Genomic DNA, 21,462 nt, shown 5'->3' on the forward strand with positions numbered 1-21,462 from the left:
CGTGTCTGTGTCCTGGCTGCTCAAAACAATATGTCCACGTCCACAACAAGTCAATCATATTAATATAAAATGTTTTCAAGTGTAATTAAAGTTAAGATGAAGTACACATTTGACCGTTATTACATCCTATTCACTCGGGTGGCTTCTTTTTACACTTGTATGACAGTACTTTAAAGAATTGCTTAAAACGTGGACATACAGACTTATTATTCTGATGGCATCATAACGTGATTTTTTTTGCCTATGGGAAAAGAAAGAAGCTATACAGTGGATCCTTTTGTTAGCGCGCGCCCCAGTTGGCATATTTTCCGGTTTACATTAAAAACGCATGCAAACACTTTTGTAGCTTTCCCGTTTAGCATACAATATGGCGCGTATCTTGTCGAGTTATTAATACACACCGTGTGAGTCCAACTGTGCTCTTAATGGATTTTTATCACAAAAAGTCCCTGTAAGTCTATTCGCATGCTCTGAACCAGACCTGGAAGTCATTGTCCCCCAGTTCCGTAGCCAGTCTATGATGTCATCACCAGTTGGCTCTGTAATTCTTTGCCAACGTACACAGTAGTCTCTGCTTTTCTTTTGATCACAAAATAACCCACAACTGAGCCAAGGGGCAGCATTTTGATGGAGGGTGAGAAACACTACTGAATTGAAGAAATAAGTCAGAGCAAAACAGGAAAATGGTGTTCATGTGGATATCTCCTCCTCTCCTCACTGCCTCATAGCCGTCTTTGTCAACAATCAAGTCGTCAATCAAGGCAAAAGTGACATTAAATTTTTATTTATCCCTTTCATTCGTCATTCCGGAACGGATTAATTGGATTTGCATTATTTCTTATGGGAAAACATGAGTCCGTTAGAGTATGTTTCAGTTTGAGTCAGACATTCTGGAGCAGAATAATAACGCTAAACAAGGTTCCACTGTAAATCCAAACAATTCAATCAAAATAAATAAATAAAAAAAACATCTAACATCCTGAATTGAGGGTCAAGTGTAATTTTAATTTCTCCTGAAAGGCTCAGTTCGGCCATATATCAAATTAGAATTAGCGCAGACCTTCACCAAGGACGAACAATCCTAATTTGGATTAGCAATAAATTAAAACGCCAGGAGTACTCATCCTCCTGCATATGCCTGAAATGTGTTATTTGTGTGTTCATTATTGAGAAATGAAAGAAAGAAATCAAAGAAATGAAAGCAATCACCCTCTCCATTCAAATTCAATTGCACGTCAGTGCAACAAACAAGAAGGGATGGAAAGCTATGAGGCTTTTTTTCCACTTGTGGACAATTTGAGAGGGCGAGGTACCGTAGGAAGTAAAAAAAAAAAAAACAAAGACATGGGAGCATTTCCATTTAACCCCCTCTGGCATGCGTCCATCCGTGTGTGTGTGTGTGTGTGTGTGTGTGTGTGTGTGTGTGTGTGTGTGTGTGTGTTGTGGGGGTGGATGGTGTAGGTTAATTGCACTGTCTCTCCACATTTCAACTAGAACAAAGACCAAACACAGGACAAAAATGTGGACCTGCCTGTTATTCTGCTGCTTGACGACGTGTTTCTGCTAAAAAATCATCACTAATAAACAAGTGAGTACAAAAACGCTGACACGGCTAATTTGCCATCACATTGTTGCACCTGGCAAGCCAAGGTCGTGAGAATCCCTTTGCAAAACATGATGGCAAAAACCCAGCAAGAGCCCCTGATGAAGATACCCGTGCTGACTAAATGTATTATTTACATATAAGAAGAAAAGGAGGGGAAAAGCAGATTCCTACAGCAGTGCAGTGCTATAAAGAGCTGCCTCTTCTTCCTGCCGGCCCCTCCTCCTCCTCCTCTCCCAGCTCATGATATTACATTTCACATATCCTCCGACAATGACACTTTACGGTTGCCACGCAACGTGCCCTTGAGAGGCGCGTTTGGCTGTTGGCGGTGACATCACATCCTGTGAAAGGCAACACCAGTGCGCGTCCACGGGGTCGGCCTCATCTGACGGGAGGGCTGAGAAATGTGCCGAGTCAGAGCGTCACAGAGTCGATCGGCTGTGACATCCAAAAAGGTTGGAGAGAGACAGCGAGAGAGAGAGAGCATTTGGAACGGCCACATTGGACGACCAATGAAAATATGTCTGCCGTTGAATAATAGTGTCACATTGCCGGGCGGCGGCTCTGCAGATTACAGGAAACAACGGGGATCAGGCAATGCTGATCCAAGCATGGGAAAACCTGAAGTGTGAAACAAGATATTTGAAGGCCGTGGAATCGTCAATAGAGATGCTCCAGGCGGCGCATTGGTGTTGAGGTGGTGCCCCGGTACTGCCAATCTAGCTGGCAAAACACACGACCACCTGGCATTTAACAAGCAGTTGTCGACTGCCTTTGACAACACATCTGCTACACAAGCTGACACGGCTTCAGTTGAATAACAGGAGCAAAATACTGTAGTGACATGGAAATATTGTACTGTATGGTTTGGGCCATTGGTAGTATAGAGTTTGATTGTGCATATGACAATAAAACTCTTGAATCTATAGCGCTTCACAGAGTTGTTTTTCGTGTAGCTCTCTTGGGTCTGATTTGACCAACAACCCCCAAAAGTCTGCTGGGCTACGCTGGACTGATGGTAAGAAATCAGTCGATTTAGTGTTCTATTCAAACATGACACCTGTATTTAATGACAAATGTGCACACTGGAGTGGAGATGTGCTTTGTAAATTGATTACAATTTGAATGTTGGCAGTCACATAAAACACAAATAGCTTTCTTTTTGTCAAAGTAGCTTTAATAGTTCTCCAAGTTGGACAAACCTGTGCTATCATAACCCTGATGCTGTTTGAATATAGGACATATTACTAAAACAAACATATTTAAAGTGTCATTTTATTTTGTTAATTGTGTTATTTTTTAACTAAAAAAGATATTATTGAACGATTCATTTCTCATGTATTAATATTACTCTAAAACAGGCATCAAATTTACTTTAGGTTTGTGTCATATAATAAGAAAATGTATTCTTTTTGTACTCTCGTCGTACGTCGCACCATTTGACTAAATAGGTCAGGTAACAAAAGGAGGACTCTCAAAGCGCTCTCAGCAACTTTGCCATTAAATTAAGTTTTACAATGTTCTTGGCTGTTGAAAAAAGTAAAAAAAAATAATGAAGTCATAAAATTGTTATTTGTCATAATAAAAAAATAAGAAATTGCAGCCGCGGCAGCAGCAGCACAACAGCGGCGGCGGAAGTCTGCCCTCTCATGCAGCCCATCACCACAGCTACAAAAAAATCCTCGGAGAAACCCTGCTAAGTATGGGGTTTGTGGCCTCAACACCAATGACATGACATCAGCAATGAGAAGTGGAGTTCGCCACGGCATAGCATCATGTCATACGAAGCCTCCATATTTGTTTTATGTCCTACCCAAATAAAAAAATATCTGAATTGCTAGCAGCCCAAGAGCAGTGCTCATCTTTTGAGCCACGCCTTGAGATGCAACTGTGTAATTAATAGCATAGGATCTAAAAATGATTTTGTTTTACAAGCAGAGAAACATACTGTGACAACACAAGCTCCACAGTCCGTTGCTTTGACCTTTCCTCTTTCAGTCATCAGTTTCACCTGACCCTTGTGCTCCACCCACCTGTGGCTTCACCCTGTGATTCTTCTGACTGCCTTTTCTATGCTATTGTCTTTCCTGCCAACCTGCATTCTTCTTTGAATCTTTTGACGCAGTAAATTGATTCTTTAGCTTCCACCTGCTTTTAGCCGCTCATTTACTTCCTTTAAAGGTCCAGTGGCACAAACGACTACATTACAATATATACTTTATGTGATCTTAGCAAGCAAGCCTTGTAAAACCGGTAAAACATGCCTGGTGCCTTTAAAGTATTGATCCAGACCTCTCTTTTTATGAAATATAACACATTAGATCAGTGTTTTTGTTTTGTTTTGTTTTCTCCTCTGGGAGGCACTAGAAGACTTCAGGGAAGGCACAGCAGCTTGAGAAAAATAAAGAAAAACATGTTTAAAAACCTGCTAACTTCAGTTATGTTAGCAAATGCAAAATGAAATGATTTGTCGTTCCGGCAGAAAACCAGTTCTTCAAAAGTAACGGAGGGAAGATTCAGTGAGCCGTACTTTGAAAACCCCTGCATTCGGTAACAGTATTTTCATGATTTCAGCCTGTGTCAAATGAAATGGAACATTTCATACAATGTTTGGTGGTGGTTGGAGAGGCCGTAGGCGTGAATTGGCAGCCACGTTTCCGTCAGTCTACCCCAGACTACATATGTACTGTATATTACCACCACCAGTGTGTGGCTGAAGAGTGAATGAATGATGAGCATTTGAAGAAGGTTTTAAGCAATATTAGCAAAGCGTGAGAAACTTTCACAGAACGACAAAAAAAAAAAATCATCATAATAACAAAATTTAAGCTAATTACAGCTGCACCCTAAGGAGATCTGTGATACTCTTGGTTAAAGGTAACTATTTCCTATGCAAGATACGCTGGGTGTTGTTGAAGGCTAGCATGGCTTTCGTCTTTCTACTGTGACAAGTGCGTGATGACATTCAAAGACAACAAGCCCATTAACAAACGTGTACAGTATATATGGCACACAATGACACACAGGCATGCACACCATGCAAGAGATGAACAATGAAATTATTATATAGAAAATGGGGGGAAAAAAACAGCCAGAGAGAGGACAAAATTGAGGGAAATGAATGCCGTATATGCTGCGGAATATAGGCTACACATTAAACCCCCATTTTCTATCATGTAATTGATCTCCCAAGCACCATTTTGTGTTAATATTTTCCCCTGTTAGTCTGCTAGCTTTGTAGCATCAGCGTATTCGGGAACAGGCCGGCGCACAGGAAACATTGAAACATTGCACAACAGCTCCGAGCATGCTGGAAGAAATTTATAATCAGGGGAAAAAAAAAAAAAAAAAAAGCCATAAAGTAGGGGGGAGGGGGAACGAGCGGCACAATGCTCTCATCTGATAATTGCACACAAGGTTATTTCACAGCCAGGTAGGCTGCATGGAAAATCTAATTCCAGCCTTCCGGGAAGCTAGTATCGCTGAGGCTTTGCCTTGGAAATAACCTTTGCTTGAACATAATGGACACGTCTTGTAGGTACACACTGCCAAGACAGTGAGCTACTGTAAATCAAGTCCTGTCAGCGGGTTTTTAAGCCCCAACTGGAAATCCACACATGCTTTTGCTGCCCTGGAATTACAAGCGCCGTCAAACCTTTGATGGATCACTTCTCCGTCAACCCAACTCCACTAATATATAGAAATCATAGCAGGCCCTGTGAAATACAGCTGGGAATACATACACGTAAATGACCTGTGGCATGGAAACAGAAGTTCAGAACAGGCAGAGATATTACTCCACATGGACCTGTATGTGCCCGTGATTGACTGGCAACCAGGCCAGGTCGTACCCCGCCTCGCCAGCCAAGCTCCTCACTGGTGTTTATATGACTAGGGGTGTCACAAAAGCTCTCGAGATTGAAATGTGGCAAGGGTTTCTCATTCAGGAAAAAAAAACAAAAAAAAACAAGTCGTCAGCACTAGGCCTGGGATGATAATTAATTAATCACACAATTAATGAAAATGAAGAAGGGAGAGGGTTCACTCTGAGCATTGGTTTAGATGTTTAGACGTGAAATTGTATTCATTATGGTCTTAAAAATGTATTTAAAAGTCTTAGATTTGACTTCTTGAAAGCTGCAGAGACCCTGATGCACTAAAGTACTGGAGTCATTACACCTATTTTACAGGAAGTACAAATATGGAGCCTGCTTTGAGTCATTCATTGTACAGGCAAGCATAAAGACAAGCAAACCACTGTATAACAACATTAAATAAAACTAAAATAAAGTAAAACTACTCACCTTCTCTCAATGGAGAGAGAACAGGAAGGTGTTTGCAGAGTGATACTGCCCCAATTGCTCAACGTCACAAGAACTTGTGCCACAAAATTGCGCCTTAGGGCACCAGGCCTGGGACTTTTATAAATAAATTACTTAATCACACAATAAATGAAAATGAACTCAATCGTTTTGTAGCCTCTATATATTGCCGCGTGCAAGCGTGTCCTCGTCTCCCGCCTCCAAACAGGCAGGAAAAGAGTTCACTCTGAGCATTGGTTTCAGCACCTTGGCGCGTTTGATCCATAAAACAACGGCATGAATGGAGTGAGCCCTTTTGTAAGTCACACAGTCTCTTTGTCTCAGTGGGTGGAGGCGGGGCCGCTAGCATATACACAGAGTGCAGAAGAGTGTAACGAGGTATAAATGATATTAGTAGATTGCAATACAGTATATTGTCAAATTTTTTATATATTTTTTTCCTTGTACTTTGATTGTGGTAGCATGCATGCATGCATGCTAGAAGACAGGTCAGAGATATTTTGAAAGTTTTATAATCATTAGACAAACGGTCAATGACTTGGACAAATTTTGCTTGATGGCAGGCATATTTTTCAACCATTTTTGCTCAAACTGTACACATACACGCTTGCCAGTCGCCTAAAAAGGTTGCGGTGATTCAGCACTACGCTCTAAAGTTACAGCGGGTTGTTATGTAGAGTGCACTGAGCTGTGTGAGAAATATCAAGTCAATCCGTTTTATAGGGGTCATACTTTGGGGTTTAATGACAGTGCCACCATGCTGCGTATTTGTTAGAAAGATAATAGCACAAGCAACACAGTAGAGATGCATGTTGTGACAAATTTTCACCCATTTGGGTGCAGCAGTGCAGGAATAGAAAAGTTAGATTACATAAACAAAAATGGGTGACTAAGTTGTGCCTTTTGCAGACAGATGCAAGAGCACTGTCTGACCTAGTGGACACTTTGCAACATTCAAACAGAACCGATGTTCCTCGAAGAAAGCGATGTTGCCATGGCACTAGCATGTAATGGACCCAGACAAGTCTCGTTGGAAACTCAATTCCAGTCGTGTCAAATGGCATGGAAGTGAGCCTGGGTGCATCTAAGCATCAAGGACTGACGATGACGTCTGAATCAGACGAGCAACCCTTCCGCTGAGAAGCTTTAATATTTTATGGGGAGATTCTGGGTGGTGCATGCAAATGAGCAAAAAAAAAGAAAAAAAAGAGAGAGACTCTTTTCCCCAAGGCTGCTTGTCATCATCTGTGCAGGCTGTTCTCCATTATGCTCCTTACATTAGCAACCGGACACACAAACAAAAGACTATCAGGAGGCTCAAGCCAAATACAAAAAAGCAGCTGCCGAGCTCCATGAGTGAGAACTCTGTCGACACTCAAACATCGCAGCCGGACGTCAACGATGACAGGACCTTGACCTTTCTAAGAAACATAAAAACAATGTGACACATTATCGGTCTGTTATGTTATAAGCTTCATTGCTCCCCTTTGTCTTGTGTTGACATGAATTCCCTTGCACCAAAGTGTGAATCATTTGGATTTCAAGGTCTTACAAATTTAAGTGTTATTTGCTTTTTGTGGAGAATCTGTCTGGATGTTCTGCACACCTGTTTCTATGCCAGTGTCCTACTGGGCAGAAGGATGCTGCCCTCGCATAAATCAGCTCGAGTCAACTGGCAGCCCATGGGTCAACTATGACCCGCAGTTGGTAACAGACCAGCAACGCAAATCTATTTAGTTTACGCTTTCGGGAAATAAATGTATTTTTTTTTTAAATCCTGAATAAGCGACATCTTTTTTTTGCAGTAATCCTTAAACCAGCACCTAAGGTAATGCTCCTTTTACAGTCCATCTGTGTTCCTAGGCAGAACAAACACTCCTCTGGATTTTTGTTGCCAGCTGGTTACTCGCAAGTAAGCAATGCTCCTGTAATATACACGATCTTTGACTACCAGTCTTGCTCTGTTAAATAGACTATGTTTGAGGGCCGTCTCTGAAGGTATAAATACGAGCCCTGTTCCTTTCTGTTTCTATTTAGTTGAATAGCCTGTAAATGTGTAAATGTAGAGTAACTTCACATCGATCACATCATAGCCACAGCAAAACTTTAATACTGACTAAATCAATAGCACCCCTGCTGGCTCGCCTCAGTTGCTTCAAGACTCAATTCATCCAGAATTATTTCCGCACAATAAATGATCTAATCCTCCCACATTTTGTTTCCACCAAGCAAATCGGGTGAGTTCGTTTTTGGTATTGTAAAAAAGTAGCTGACGTCACCTTGCCATTTGCAACTGTACCGCCTGGTGCAACATACATAGTCATGTCTCCACACCAAATAGTAGCCGTCACACTTTATCGTACCTGTTTGCCAGTGGCAGCGGTATGCTTTAGTACGCTAGACACACTGCTGTCCTTTGATTGGTAACATTACAACGGAATTAACTGGCAAACAAAAGTGCCAGGTTTCTCCTCGCTGGTTTGGTATAATGTCACAGCATTTACATAGTTGCTAAAACCATCACCATTCCACCTACACAGCCCACAGCGGGAAACACAAGCCTGAACAGGGTTTACTCGACTGGAACCATACCATACCGCGTTGAACTCAACTGTACTGCTTGGGTGGAAACCAGACTTGTCATGCCAAGCTTCATCATTATCGGAACGACCGGTACCGAAATATCCATTCTTGACTTTACAGTTTCTGAACGGTTGAAAGATGAGCGCCAAAACATGAATATTTACACCTTTAACGGGACATTTCGCACACTCCCACTGACACGCTCGCACCAAGAGCTCTGCGCAGCTGAACTTGCTGTCAGCTCACAGCGAGAGGCACTCGCAAGGACCGGCGGACCATCACTATGGCTTCATTCATCGCCGCATAGGGTGTAACATCTTATATATCCTGTAAAAAGGGTTGGTACAATACGTGATGTAATGCCTGTTACACAAGTAGGCCTGAGAACTATAAGCTGCATACGTCCTGATCCTAATGTAGGCCAAGCATGGTTACACAGGATGAAAATGGGTTATACAGCTCATTACCTCGCTACAAGGACGCTACCTTTTGAATGACAGAAAGCAGACCGACTGGGAATGCATTTGATGGAATGCTTTTGGTCGACTGCAGAGTTGGCGTACAGGAAAAAGCAAGCCGGTGTACATTCAAACTAATATTTTGGCCTCAGTGTTAATTACACAATCAAACAGAGCGTTAGTTTATGATTTTAGGGACACTGCAAAAGATAAAACTGTATCACGGAGGCGTGCGATGAATTTCACTTGTTTTATCCTCAGCTAATTAACGCAGAAAGCTCCACATAAATTACTCTCGCCAGACACAAAATTCCACACATTACCATATACATCCATTCATTTACGTGCTGCCTGGGCCCTCACACAACCGGCGTGATGGCAACGAAGGAAGCAAGGTGTGGCCTAGAACAATTTGATAGCCTGAAAACAGCGGAACAGGGGGATGGGAGGCAAATTACGCTGGCTTGCACATACGAGCCAGCACCGTGTCACATGTGAATGCGGCTTTTGTTTGCTTCCGTGTCTCCACCGATGGCTCAGGCCTGCTTTATGGTCACAGCACGCTGTAAAAAGCTGACCTTTGAGCTCTCACTAACTGCAAGTAGACCATGAACTCTCGTGCAAAAACAAAATCTAAATCTAAAACTGTAGCTCTGCATCTTTAAATCTTGGGACCGTTTCTAAAAACGACAAGGACAAATTGCCCCAAAACGATCACCCCAATTCACTCATACCGTATTGTTTGCTATTGCTGGAATACTACAGCAATCTGGCAGCATGTCACACACAAATACAGCCATAAAATCCAAAGAACACTGTTGACGCTGTTTCGACACAATGTGTATCTCAGCAAGATAAAGCCTCCCTTTCACACTCATTACAGGCCGAGAATGTTGTGCCACCGCCGTGCAAATTTAAGCGTAAAAGTCATAATATATAGTCTCGACAACGAGTTGGAATTGGGACAGGCGGGAATGGCTGCGACGCTGTTGACACACCACATGGAAAGTTTTGTGTAAACAAGCACGGCGGCATGATGGTGGACCATCTCTTGTTGTGTGGATAACTTTTTTTTGCCAAAAGGTATGCTTGTTTCTAGCGCAGAGGACTCCACTCATTTTGACCAGAATTCCAGCGATACAGCCAACTAAATATCTATGCAAGACGCTACATCACAACACAAACTCTTGCAGACATCCAGTAACATGTTATGTGACACCTGCCACAATCTCTGCAATGGTCTCTACCTGTAACGTTGGAACGGTTAGACCCAGAAACCACAAACAAGTTACCATATAACTAACCGAGAGACCTGATACGCAGAATAAACGTTAACATATACACTGTAACTCTGCACTCATCCACCGTAATAGCACAAATAACACAAATGTTAGCCACACTAGCATAGCTATGTGAGCTACAGTGCTAACATTACACTCACATTTTAACAGCATCATCATGCTAGGTTAGCCTATTCGCTGAAGCGAAAGAAAATGATCAAAATAACAGCTCCCACATCTCTGGATGACAGACAGTTGGCAGAGCTCTATGGTTTGTTTTAGGATGTGTAGTGAGGCCTGATTTTATTTTTATTTTAAATAGAGGTCAGAGTCATCTAGCTAGGGGCAGGTCGGAGGCTGTGATATCAACATCAACTTTGCCTTGTGCTTTTCACAAACATCAGGGTTCCCACTATTTCCCTGACATTATTTTTCCACGACATTTTACAACAACTCATAACATGATACTGACCAGTACTGGTGACACTTTCAACTTACAGTTGCTAATTTTGTCTCCAGGCACTAAGTCCTTAACAGGGTCTAAAATGTGGCTAAATCTAGCAACAATGGGTTGCAGAACTGCTCCAAGCGGAAATGCAAATTTGATTGGCTGCTAGCGTCATGTGGGGCGCTGTGCCGGTTAGAAGCAGAGAAGCGCTACGAGTTAATGTTGCCCGGAAGATCCCGTGACAACAGCCATGCACGAGCATCAGTGTTAACTCATTTGCATTCACAAGGCAGGCGGAGGAGAAATAATTTTCCATAACTTCACCGTTTCCAAGACATTTGAGCTTTTTGCCCGTGTTCCATGTTTTCTAGAACTGGGAAACTGGTCACACATTTTCCCATGTTTTCCAGCCCACGTGGGAATCCTTAATATGAACCAAATTTTTACTTGATCTAATAGTAGACCTACCAGCCTTAATAAATGGGGGGGATCATTTATGTACCGTAAATTCCAGACTATTGAGCGCACCTGAATATAAGCCGTGGCCACCAAATTTAAAGCAAAATATTTTTTTGTACATATATACAGTAAACCGCAGGTGTGGGATATTTACACCTATTCCCTGTTGGAGTTCAGCAGCTGCCATTGTCCAAGCAGTCCAAGCTCAAGTAATTCTACACTTGCTCAAAATTACTTAAGATTTGTCAAATCAAAAGGCAAAGGCCACATAAGACTTCAAAACGTAATAATATTTCTGTTTCGGCACTTGGCATCACTGGGAACTGTAGTTCTTTTAGTTATAAATTGACCGCATCATTGTTTAAGCCGTGTGAAAAAAGTAGTGGCTTATAGATATAGATATTTTATTTTGTAAAAAGGCTAAAAAAATTAAAAGAAAAAACATGACATATTGAAAGGGAAAGTTTGGTATTATTAATGTCAACATTTCGTCTTTTTTGTTGACTTTTGCTCTATTTTTTCCCCACATTTTTGCGACTTTTATGGTTTATTTGGATTCCCTCATTGTGTCAAGAAATAAGAAATAAAACCAAGACACGGGCTGCAAATGGTTGCTGGGCTGCACTTTGGACACCCCTGCTTTTTAAATTAGCACGTGACGTGACGCCAACTTTGTGAGCAGCCACAGCTCTCGTCAACCATTTAGCTCGTTAGCTTCCCATCGGGAGCTAAACAGGGAAGAGGAGTGTTATTGCAGCTGCAGTAAGAGAAGGCATTCTCAGAGGCGGGCTGTCTACTCTCTGAGACGGTATAAAAATTGACCTTGGAGTCCAATAGTGAACCCGAAGGGGTAACATTAGTTTCGATAAAAGTTGAGAAGCACATACCCAATCTTGGGCTTCTGCTTGGACGTGGAAGATGGTATGATGCAGGCCTTTCTGGAGGCTTTCTCTTTGGACCGCGCTTTGCCATTCCCTTTATGTTCCTGGCGGCTCTTGTGATGCGACGAGGAGCTGGGAAAGCACTCGGGGCTCATCACCCTGGGGATGTTCTTCTCCCCGCGCTGCCGGGCCTTTGCTATGGCCTCCGATATGATCCTGTTGGCCTTCTCCTGCTTGTCCGGGGGCACCGGATCGGACTGGTGGTGCGACCGCCGTGGCTTCCTCTTCTCTGACGAGGAGCTGGACGAGGACGAGGACGAGGATGAAGAGGAAGAGGAGGATGAGCTGCTCTTCATCACAGGGCTGAGAACCCGGACCTGGCTGGCGGGACCATTAGTGTTTTTCCGGGGCTTTAAAGAAAGAGAAATGCAGGAGGAAATTAGACTTCGAATCGCTTTGGACACTTTAGTAAACATGCAGAACTTAGGATTAGTTGTTCACACCATTAAAAAGGACCTTTTTGTGGTTTTAACCTCCGTTTTTTTTTTTTTTTTTTATCATTTTCATGGAAAAATGACAGCACTGACATTTGCCCAAACACTAAAATCCTGCAGTGTAAAGGACCCCTGGACCTTGAAGACCTACATAATCCCGCCAGGCTGATACTGTACATGAGGATATGTGAATGATGACTGCGGTGAGGCCTTGAGCTTCACGAGAGAAGAAAGCTATGTCAATGACCCAATGTCAACATGGAACCATAAATGCCTATGCTGTACTTCCTTATATTATTATATTTGCATAAAAATGTCATCGTTTACACAACTGCATTTTTAAAGTCTAAGATGTGAATACCCCCCTTACATTTCACCAAGTATTTTTATTATAGTATATGTTCTTAAGAGACAATAACATAGAAAAAAAACTTGTATGTACATTAGAGTAGGCATGTACAGCGTGCATAGCAATATAGCTTTACTATCCACTGAAAGTTAGACAACACACAGCAATTATTGTCGAAATAGCTGGCAACATAGGTGAGTACACTAAACTGTGCCCAAAGTGTCAATATTTAGTGTAAGCACCATTGTTATGTAGCACTGTCTTAATCCTCTTGGGCATGGAATTCACCAGAGTTCCACATGTTACTGGAATCCTTTTCCACTCACCGATGGAGCTGGTGGATCATTGACACCTTGCACTCATCCAACTTCCTTCTTTACGCATGAGGATGCCCTACCGGCGACCCATTGGGTTCAGGTCTAGAGACATACTGTACTTGGCCACTCTATCACCTTTATCTTCAGCTTCCTCAGCAAAGAACTCGATCATCTTGGAGGTGTGTTTGGACCCCTTATGTTGGGGAAAAACTGGCATGCGGCCATGTTTCCCGAATGAAGGGATCATGCTCTGCTTCACAATGTCACAGTGGATGAATATTTGTTACCTCTCAATGAACCGCAGCAACCCCCAAAGGGGCTGAAATGAGTTTCCTCCGTAGGGTGGGTGGACTCACCCTAAGATACAGGGTGAGGAGCTCGGCCATCCGGGAGGGCCCCAGAGTAGAGCCTGCTGCCATAACCGGATAAGCGGAAGAAAATGGATTGATGGATGGATGGATGGATGGAGGGACCCCCCGGTACCGGCAGCACCAGACCAAGATACCACCACCACCACCATGCTTGACTGCAGTCCAATAGACCACAAAAAGTCACTAGTTTTGTTGATATTGACAAATGCAAAAATCCAGGAAGTGTTTCATGTGCGCATGCTTTGATATCCCTATTGGCAACACACCGCATGATTTGCTGCGTGCATTACAGTACAAGACAAAAAGAGGGCGTGATGGCTCTGCTGCAGAGTGTTTCTTTTTTTGTTTTTTTCCCTGTACTGAGCCAATTCAACAAAATCTCATTCTGATTTTCATCGCCAATGCAAATCTGAATGACAGATACAGTCGTCCCTCGCAATATCATGGTTCGATTATCGCTCCCTCGCTATATCGCGTTTTTTTCAGAAATTCTTTAATAACTGATTGCTATTTCGTGGTAGACTATTGTCTATTATTAGTCAACACACATTGAAATACAAGCCATATGTAGCATTGTGGTCACTAGGCGGCAGTAATGACACAAAACATTGAGACATTACCTTACCTTACATTACCTTAACACTGCATGAAGTCATGAAGTCAGCCATGGCGTGTCCAACATGACTTCTCCCATCATGTGTGGAAGTGGTAAGTTTCTGGCTACTTAAGTTTAGAACAAGGGATAAAACAAGGGACGACTGTAAAGTCGAAGCCCACGTCACAATCTCAGTGTCGGGTCCACTCGTGCAGCCCCAGACCGTGATGCTACCACAACCAAGCAAGACACAATTACCTTGCTACTCACTTGTGTTGCCAGCTATGTAGACAATAACGGCTGTGTGTTGACTCATTTTCAGTGGATCCTAACTCGACGCTGCTCTACAAGCTGCACACAGACTACTCTAAAGTACATCCAACTTTCATTTCTATCGTGTTGTCGCGACAGAAGATATACTGTAAAAAATATGTGAGGGGTGTACTCACTTTTTGCACTCAGTCTAGCTTCGACCTCCCCAGCAACATGTGTATGAATGTATGTATGCTGGAGGGAAGCCAAGAACACACAAACACACACACATAGCCACACACACACAAAAGCTGCATTATGACCCATCACGTGTGCAACGCCACTGAGACTATTAGGTAGAAAAATTGACTGGATCAAGCTGGAATGTTCTCATTGAAGCGAATAGGAGGGGAGGGGCTGAAAGTAAAGCCTAGGAGTGGAGGAACATGAGAGCACACGCAGAATGAGAAGGGGGGTGGTAAAAATATGAAAACAAGCAAGGGGGGGGGGGGGGGGGGGACATGATAAAATGCAGCAAAATTGAGAGCACTGCAGCTGTGTAATGTAGTCTATAAATAACTGAAATTACAGCCTGCTAGCACCGCACCGATTCCAATCTCTCCGGTACGAAGAGGACGACTATTACGACCTGAACTAAGCAGAGAAAGAGCGAGGGAGAGTGAAGGGCTTCAAATTGTTTGCTTTTTTTTTGCTGACTTTCCACATTTGCAGGTCCCAACTCTTGAAGGGCGCACACACACACACACACACACACCCACACACACATACATACATATACGCGCACACACACACTGTACAAGCTAGAGAGTCATGAGAGAACGGCGAGGCGGCCTATGGAATGAGGGGGTTTGATGGGGGGTGGAAAGAATAGTGCACATGTCGGCTCTCCGTAAGCAAAGCATGCGAGTGTGGAAGAGGAGGGGGGAGGGTGAAGAGGGGGGGAAGAGGGGAAAGCAGCAATGAGTTCAAGATGGCGGCGGTGCAGCATGAGTAGGTTGTTCAGTTCCTGCCTGGCTCCTCCTCCCCCCCTCCACCGACCCCTCCCTCCCGAGGCTCACTTACCCTTCCTCTTGGCCTCTTCACTGTAGACATTTTCTTCCTCTTTTCCTCCCCCCCCGGGCAACACTACCTCCCTAACAAAAGCCTCTTTCGCCGGGTTTTTTCTTCCCCCCTCGCCGTTTTTCACACTTTTCGCCTCTTCCTCTCGGACCCCCCCCGCCCCTTCCCCGTCTCCCCTCCCTCCCTCTCCCTCTCACACACTCTCTCTCCTCTTCTGGTTGGCCTCCCAACCCTCCTCTTCCTCCTCCTCCGCCACCGCCAGCGGTCCGTTCGACTCCTCAAGGCGGGTGTGTGTGTGAGAACGCCGGATCGGTTTGTCTCCTCCCCTCCTCCTCCCCCCTCCCCCCAAAGCGGGCAGGGCTCAAGAGGAGCGCATGGGAGCTCCCTCACCCTCCCTCCCCCTCTGTCTCTCTCTTACTCCCTCACCCCTCGCTTGTCTCTTCACAGGGTGATGCAGCGCTGTGGGCGGCAGAGGAGGTGAGGGGCAGTCCAGGAAGCGCTCATTCTGTTCGCCGTCCCCTTAGTCTCTCTAGTTTCCTACCCTCCGTCCACCGCTCTCCTCCGGTCTCGTCGATTCCTCGTCCGTCTTGATTCCCTTCCCTTCCTTCTGTCCTCGCCGCCGTCGTCCTCGTGCAGTGGGATAAGGTAGGTTTACTCTTTTAAAAAGCACACAAGAAAAGCCTGCTTCTTGTTTGGATGTTTTTCCCCTGGTTTTTCCCGGTTGTTCCTCCCCGTGCTGCCCTCCCCTCTCGCTCCAGACTGCAGCAGGCAGCGCAGGCGGCAGGAAAATGAAAGCACAAAGCGGCAAAATGCATCAGCATGAATATTAGAGATGTCGTTAAAACCAGACTCGTTTCTCTCTCTCTCTCTCTCTCTCTAGCTCACTCCCCCCTCTCCCTCGCCCTCTCTCTCTCTCTCTTTGTAAAAGGAAGTAGGCCAGCAGATGGTGCTAACAGTTATTACATTAACTTTCACAAATTAACCCTCAAACTACTGGCCCTCTCCCTCCCTGTCCTCTTTTTAAAAAATGCATGTGTGGGTTACAGCCAATAATGTGATGATCCATATATGAAAGCCTTGCAAAGTTTAGTTTTATAGTTTTAAAGTTAGTTTAGTTCAAATATCCGTGTGACCCCTTGCCTCACCGTCATTTTGATGAAGACAAGGCAAACGCAGCGTAACGGACGAAAATGCAACGGCTCCTCGCCAGTTATATATGGTAACAGTCGCATTTTATAGAAAATAAAAATATGATATATATATATAAATAATATTATTTGATAATATATAATAAACAAATATAATACAAGAATGTAAAAATAATCAGGAAACAAAACCTAGGGCACACTCGCTCAAAAAAGACGTGGCACCACATCTCGTGAGACTTTGGCTTGGTGTGCACCAAAAAAAGATTAGCACTGCAACAATTAATCAATGATTATATCAATTATATCCAATTACCCAACTATTTTGGTACTCTATTAATCACTGTTTTAATAAAAAAAAGTAAATATCCTCCGATTTCAGTTCATAAAATGTGAATTTTTTAAATTTCCTTTGTCATCCATTAAAGCAGACCTATTATCTTTGTGTTTTAGGCAAAACAAGATTTTAACTTTAACTTTGGAAAACAGTGATCTACTTTTTTTTTGCCTCTTTTCCAATATGTTGCTGACCAAACCACTGTTTGTGTTTGGTTCATATTGATTTGGTCCATCTAGGGCAGTATTCTCAACTGCCTAGTCGGGCCAAAAAAGCGGGTCGCGGAGGCATTTTCAATGGGCCGCAGGTCTATGCCTGGGCAAAAAGTAAATACATAATGTAATAACCCGATGTCCATGAATGCACCTCTCGTTCCAGTCTGTGCTATTCACTTTCTACGCCGCCACAGGAAGCGTGCCACGTTTATGGGCGACTTGAGCGGGACGGGAAGGACAACGAGTGGGGACGTGATGTCCGTCCGACACACAGCTGCTGATATCCGCTGGAAAAAGAGCGCGCCATAAAAAACAGGACAGCGTCTCACCGCTGCAGCTCACGTTGTGTTGCAAACAGTCCCTTTGAATAGAAGATATCTGAGTGAAACATTCCATCAAAATGGGTCACCGCTTGTCATTGAGCAGTGATGGGAGAACCACTGGTGTAGGGCAGATTACTCGCAAGCCAGCTTCATATTAAATGGACTAATAATATAATCAATAATAAGAATGTAAAGTATTAATTTGCTCTCCTTTCGCAGAAGCGTGCCACTGACGACAAAAGCAGGATAATAACCACAGAACCAAAAAAACGTAACTTTTAGCCAATTTTATACTGTTTCTAAAACATGACTTTTTCCTGTGTCATTTCTGCTTTTTTTTTTTTTTTTTTTAGTAGTATCGGAACTGTAACGAGGCTAGTACAATGCCCTGTGTGTAATGGGTATTCCACAATGCTGAGATCGGGACAGGAAGTTGTCCCGCTTTCTTGCGTTCTGTTTAAAAGGCAATACGTAGCAGATCAACCGTTAAATTAGTATGATTTCCGAGTACAAGAGGCTGTTGCGGCATAGGAAAGGGTCTGGCTGCTCAGTACAATATGTAATTGAGATGTAAATACGCAACATTCAGCGATACCTAAAAAAGCCACTAAGTGACAGTATCGCTCTGAAAACACCACCCTGATACCTTTCCATTACGCCTCCTGTCTGGTGTTTCTTAACGGTGAGTAGTTTTACTTGATTTTAGTTTTTCACCAAGGGGACTGTTGAAAACATCACTGAAAATAACGGTTTCTGACGGTGCTGGTGGAGTTTAAGCCTGGAACTAATTCACTCATAGTTTAACATTACTTTCCTATGAGAAACTGCTGTTTTTTTGGATACTTTTGTTTTGAAATCACCACAACTTTGAAGTCAACTACATCCCCAAAACAGGTTCGACTTTGCAGGTTCCACTGTATTTATACTGTAAATAAAAGTTCCTTTAATCTCCGAGACAATGAGGACTTTTTCTTCTTGTGGGGTCAAGACCTGGTGTCCTCACGGTGAATCCTCAACAACAAAAAACTGAAGAATCCGAGAGAGGAAGTGCGAGCTCTTCCTGTGGTTCAGAGGCAGTTTACGAGAGGCTCTGGCCTTTCGATGACTCCCGACGCAGGCGGCCATGTGCAACAGCTGGCACATGGCGCCGGGAACGAGGAGACACATGGCTGGCCCCGAGCCAGGTACAGTGCAGCGGACAGAGCTCGCCTGGGACCTCACAGGCTAGCGACAGAGAGGCCGTTGGCTTTGGAATGTTAGCTGTAGAGAAGAGCTACTATCCATAACGACAAATTCCTCCATAAAGGCCAGTCATGTGACAGCCGGTGTGGGGGATTAGCAAACATGAACAAAAACAGTCATTCAAACATTAGCCAGACCTCTAAAACCAGCAGCCAAGCACCAGTGCTTGAATATTAAATGTCCAATGTTGAAAAAATAATGTCAATAAACATCTGTATGGTTGACCAACTGGAGTGTTGTCTTTATCTCTTTGAGAACAAAAGCGTCACCTTGTGTGCGTGACAAATAACGATGAGTAACAGCGACAGCAACAACAGAAACAGCAGCGGCATCATCAGATCCACCTGCCAGGCATTGCTTTGGAGTTTGGACTTTAAAACAGAGGCCGTGTGCTCCCTGGAAGCTGAGGAGCGGAGTCCCGTCCAAGCTGAGCAAATGTATCATCTGATAACGCCCAGCGGGGTACAAGCGCTTTGGCAATTGCACACACACGTACACACAGTGATAGCGCAACAGGTGGTACAGCTTATGGACAGTATGTAGGCATATGGTGGGTTTTTTTTGTGTGATAAAAATGTATTGTACAGGAGGCAACGCTTCAAAAGGAGGGGTAATTTTTGCACATATTAATCCATACTAACACTAACTAGCGTTGAAAACAACAACAGCAACAACAAGTCATTGTATGACTGTAATGCGATTGCTCCTCGCCAGGGAAAGAAGGCAAAATCATCTTGAAATTCAAAACCCATGGCACCTCGCTCAAAGATGCGTCACATGATTCACGCGATCGCTCCTCTCGGCATGCGCGATCAGTAGAACAGCGCAAAATTGTACATATAGGTGACATAATAGAATATGATTTAGTTTAATAATAGTGAAAGCTGTTGTTAGGCCTGGTGCTTGCAAAGTGTTGGGTGTCGCCTGTTTTTTCTTCTTTTACCTGCTATGCTTAATTGCAAAGCTATGACCATGAAAAACAACAACCGGCAACTTCAGTGTTAATATGCAAACCAGCCTGCAAAGCTCTTTGCAGGAGGGCGTGGCTTCCTCTCAACGCAGATGGGCGGGGGGAGGAGGAGGCGGGGGTTGGATTTGGGTGGGAGGTGGTACAGGAAGTGGAAGGGGGGGGGGGGGGGGCGGGGGGGGGGGCCTGTATACAGAGCCACAGGTGTCGGTCTCTCTCTCGCTCTCAACGCTGCGTGACTTTCTCGTCACGGTGCCGCAGCGGCAGGCTCTCTTTTCTACTTCCAACTGAACTCGCCCCCCCCCAAAAAAAAACAACAAAAAAAAAAAAAGAAGAGAAGGCTGAAAATGATTAATGTTAAATAAAGAAGATCATGTGATGGTTTTTATATGGAAATTTATAGTAGAACCTTGAAAAGGTGAAATTCCCGGAAAGAATATCACTACGTCCCCTAGCTTTACAGCTTTGGGGGGGAGGTCAGTATTGACGAAGACCTGACGTGTGCACAGCATAGCCGAGTCGTAAAATAATAACGTAATGCAATCCCTCCCTGAGAGTAATTTACGATAACATTTGATAAGAGAAATCAATGGAAAGATGCCAAAAACTAATCGAAAAAGTCCAAAACCTATGGCAAGTTCACTCGAATAAGCATGTCACATGATTAAGTTAGCATTATAGAAGGTAAAACCAGCCATCATGATTTCTGCACCATACCAAAACACTCCTCATAATGTCCGGCAGACATTTTATGATTGAAAAAAATCACATAACTAATAACCAATTATTCATTTCTAATATCAAATAATTTCCTAGTCCATTGGCTACAGTTTCCATTCACTACAAAGTTTAATGGAAATTATTTGCGTCGGATTGCTTAATCTAATTTGAGCATGACAGAGATTGTATATTTTACAATTTTCTGGGGTTAAAATGATGATAAAACTCACAAACTTGGCTCACTATCACATGGGATAAGCAACATACCGTGTGCAGGCCTTGCTAGCCAACCAGTTAAACAGTTCCCGAAAGGAGATGAAAGAGGCAGGTCTTTCTTCTTTAGCCTTTATAGGATTTTGTGAAACTGTAATACAATACAGAACTTAAATAAGAACAGAACAATAAAACTCTCTTGAATCTTGAATCACAAAGGTTGGCCACATGTAGAATTAACAACAAGAGTAAAGTTAAAGCTCCATAGGCAAAAATATCAAAGGGAAAGCTGGCTTAGCCTACTAGGGGTACACCAGCTACCATTGCACAAGACTACTTAATATGAAAAAACACAAACTGCACTTACAGACGTTGCTTTAGCTGTAGGAACAAGGAAAGACAGGGTAGTGTAACTGGAAACCGAACATGAAGGGCAGGAGTGGAAGTATTCACTGAGAAAAAGTGAATGAGAGCAGCGATAGGAATAGACAACTGACGAGTCACGTTAACGTTATGTTGAGAAAAAAAAGAGAAAATGACCCGTATGTACAATAGGGACCATTGCTTAATACGTCCACAAGGGGGTGCCATTACACAAGAAAACATAGGCTCTGCTCAGGAGACTGAACACTCCCCGCATGGGGTCTTTAGAGATCCCACACTAAACAGTCTTTGTGGAAAGAAGCAGCACCAGGTTGACGACAGGTCGAAAGAAAGTCTTTCTGATTCCATCTTTGACGACCGCTACCTCGACTTTCCGGACCAATCCATCTTCTCCTGGAAAAGTCTTAGTGACAATGCCCAC

General features: G+C 43.5%; 1 protein-coding gene across 12 annotated transcripts in view; it reads right to left on the reverse strand.

Moving 5' to 3' along the window:
- The window catches only part of chd9 (chromodomain helicase DNA binding protein 9), a 94,145-nt gene that overhangs the window by 39,713 nt on the left and 32,970 nt on the right, over window positions 1-21,462 (reverse strand). For 7 of the 12 annotated variants that reach the window (XM_054771478.1, XM_054771481.1, XM_054771479.1 and 4 more), the window contains one exon: window positions 12,044-12,447. In XM_054771478.1, the coding sequence (XP_054627453.1) occupies window positions 12,044-12,447 (404 nt within the window). The other 5 variants (XM_054771484.1, XM_054771486.1, XM_054771483.1 and 2 more) reach the window with 5 other exon arrangements.

The sequence above is a fragment of the Dunckerocampus dactyliophorus genome, chromosome 3 (assembly GCF_027744805.1).
Source record: "Dunckerocampus dactyliophorus isolate RoL2022-P2 chromosome 3, RoL_Ddac_1.1, whole genome shotgun sequence".
NCBI lineage: Eukaryota > Metazoa > Chordata > Actinopteri > Syngnathiformes > Syngnathidae > Dunckerocampus > Dunckerocampus dactyliophorus.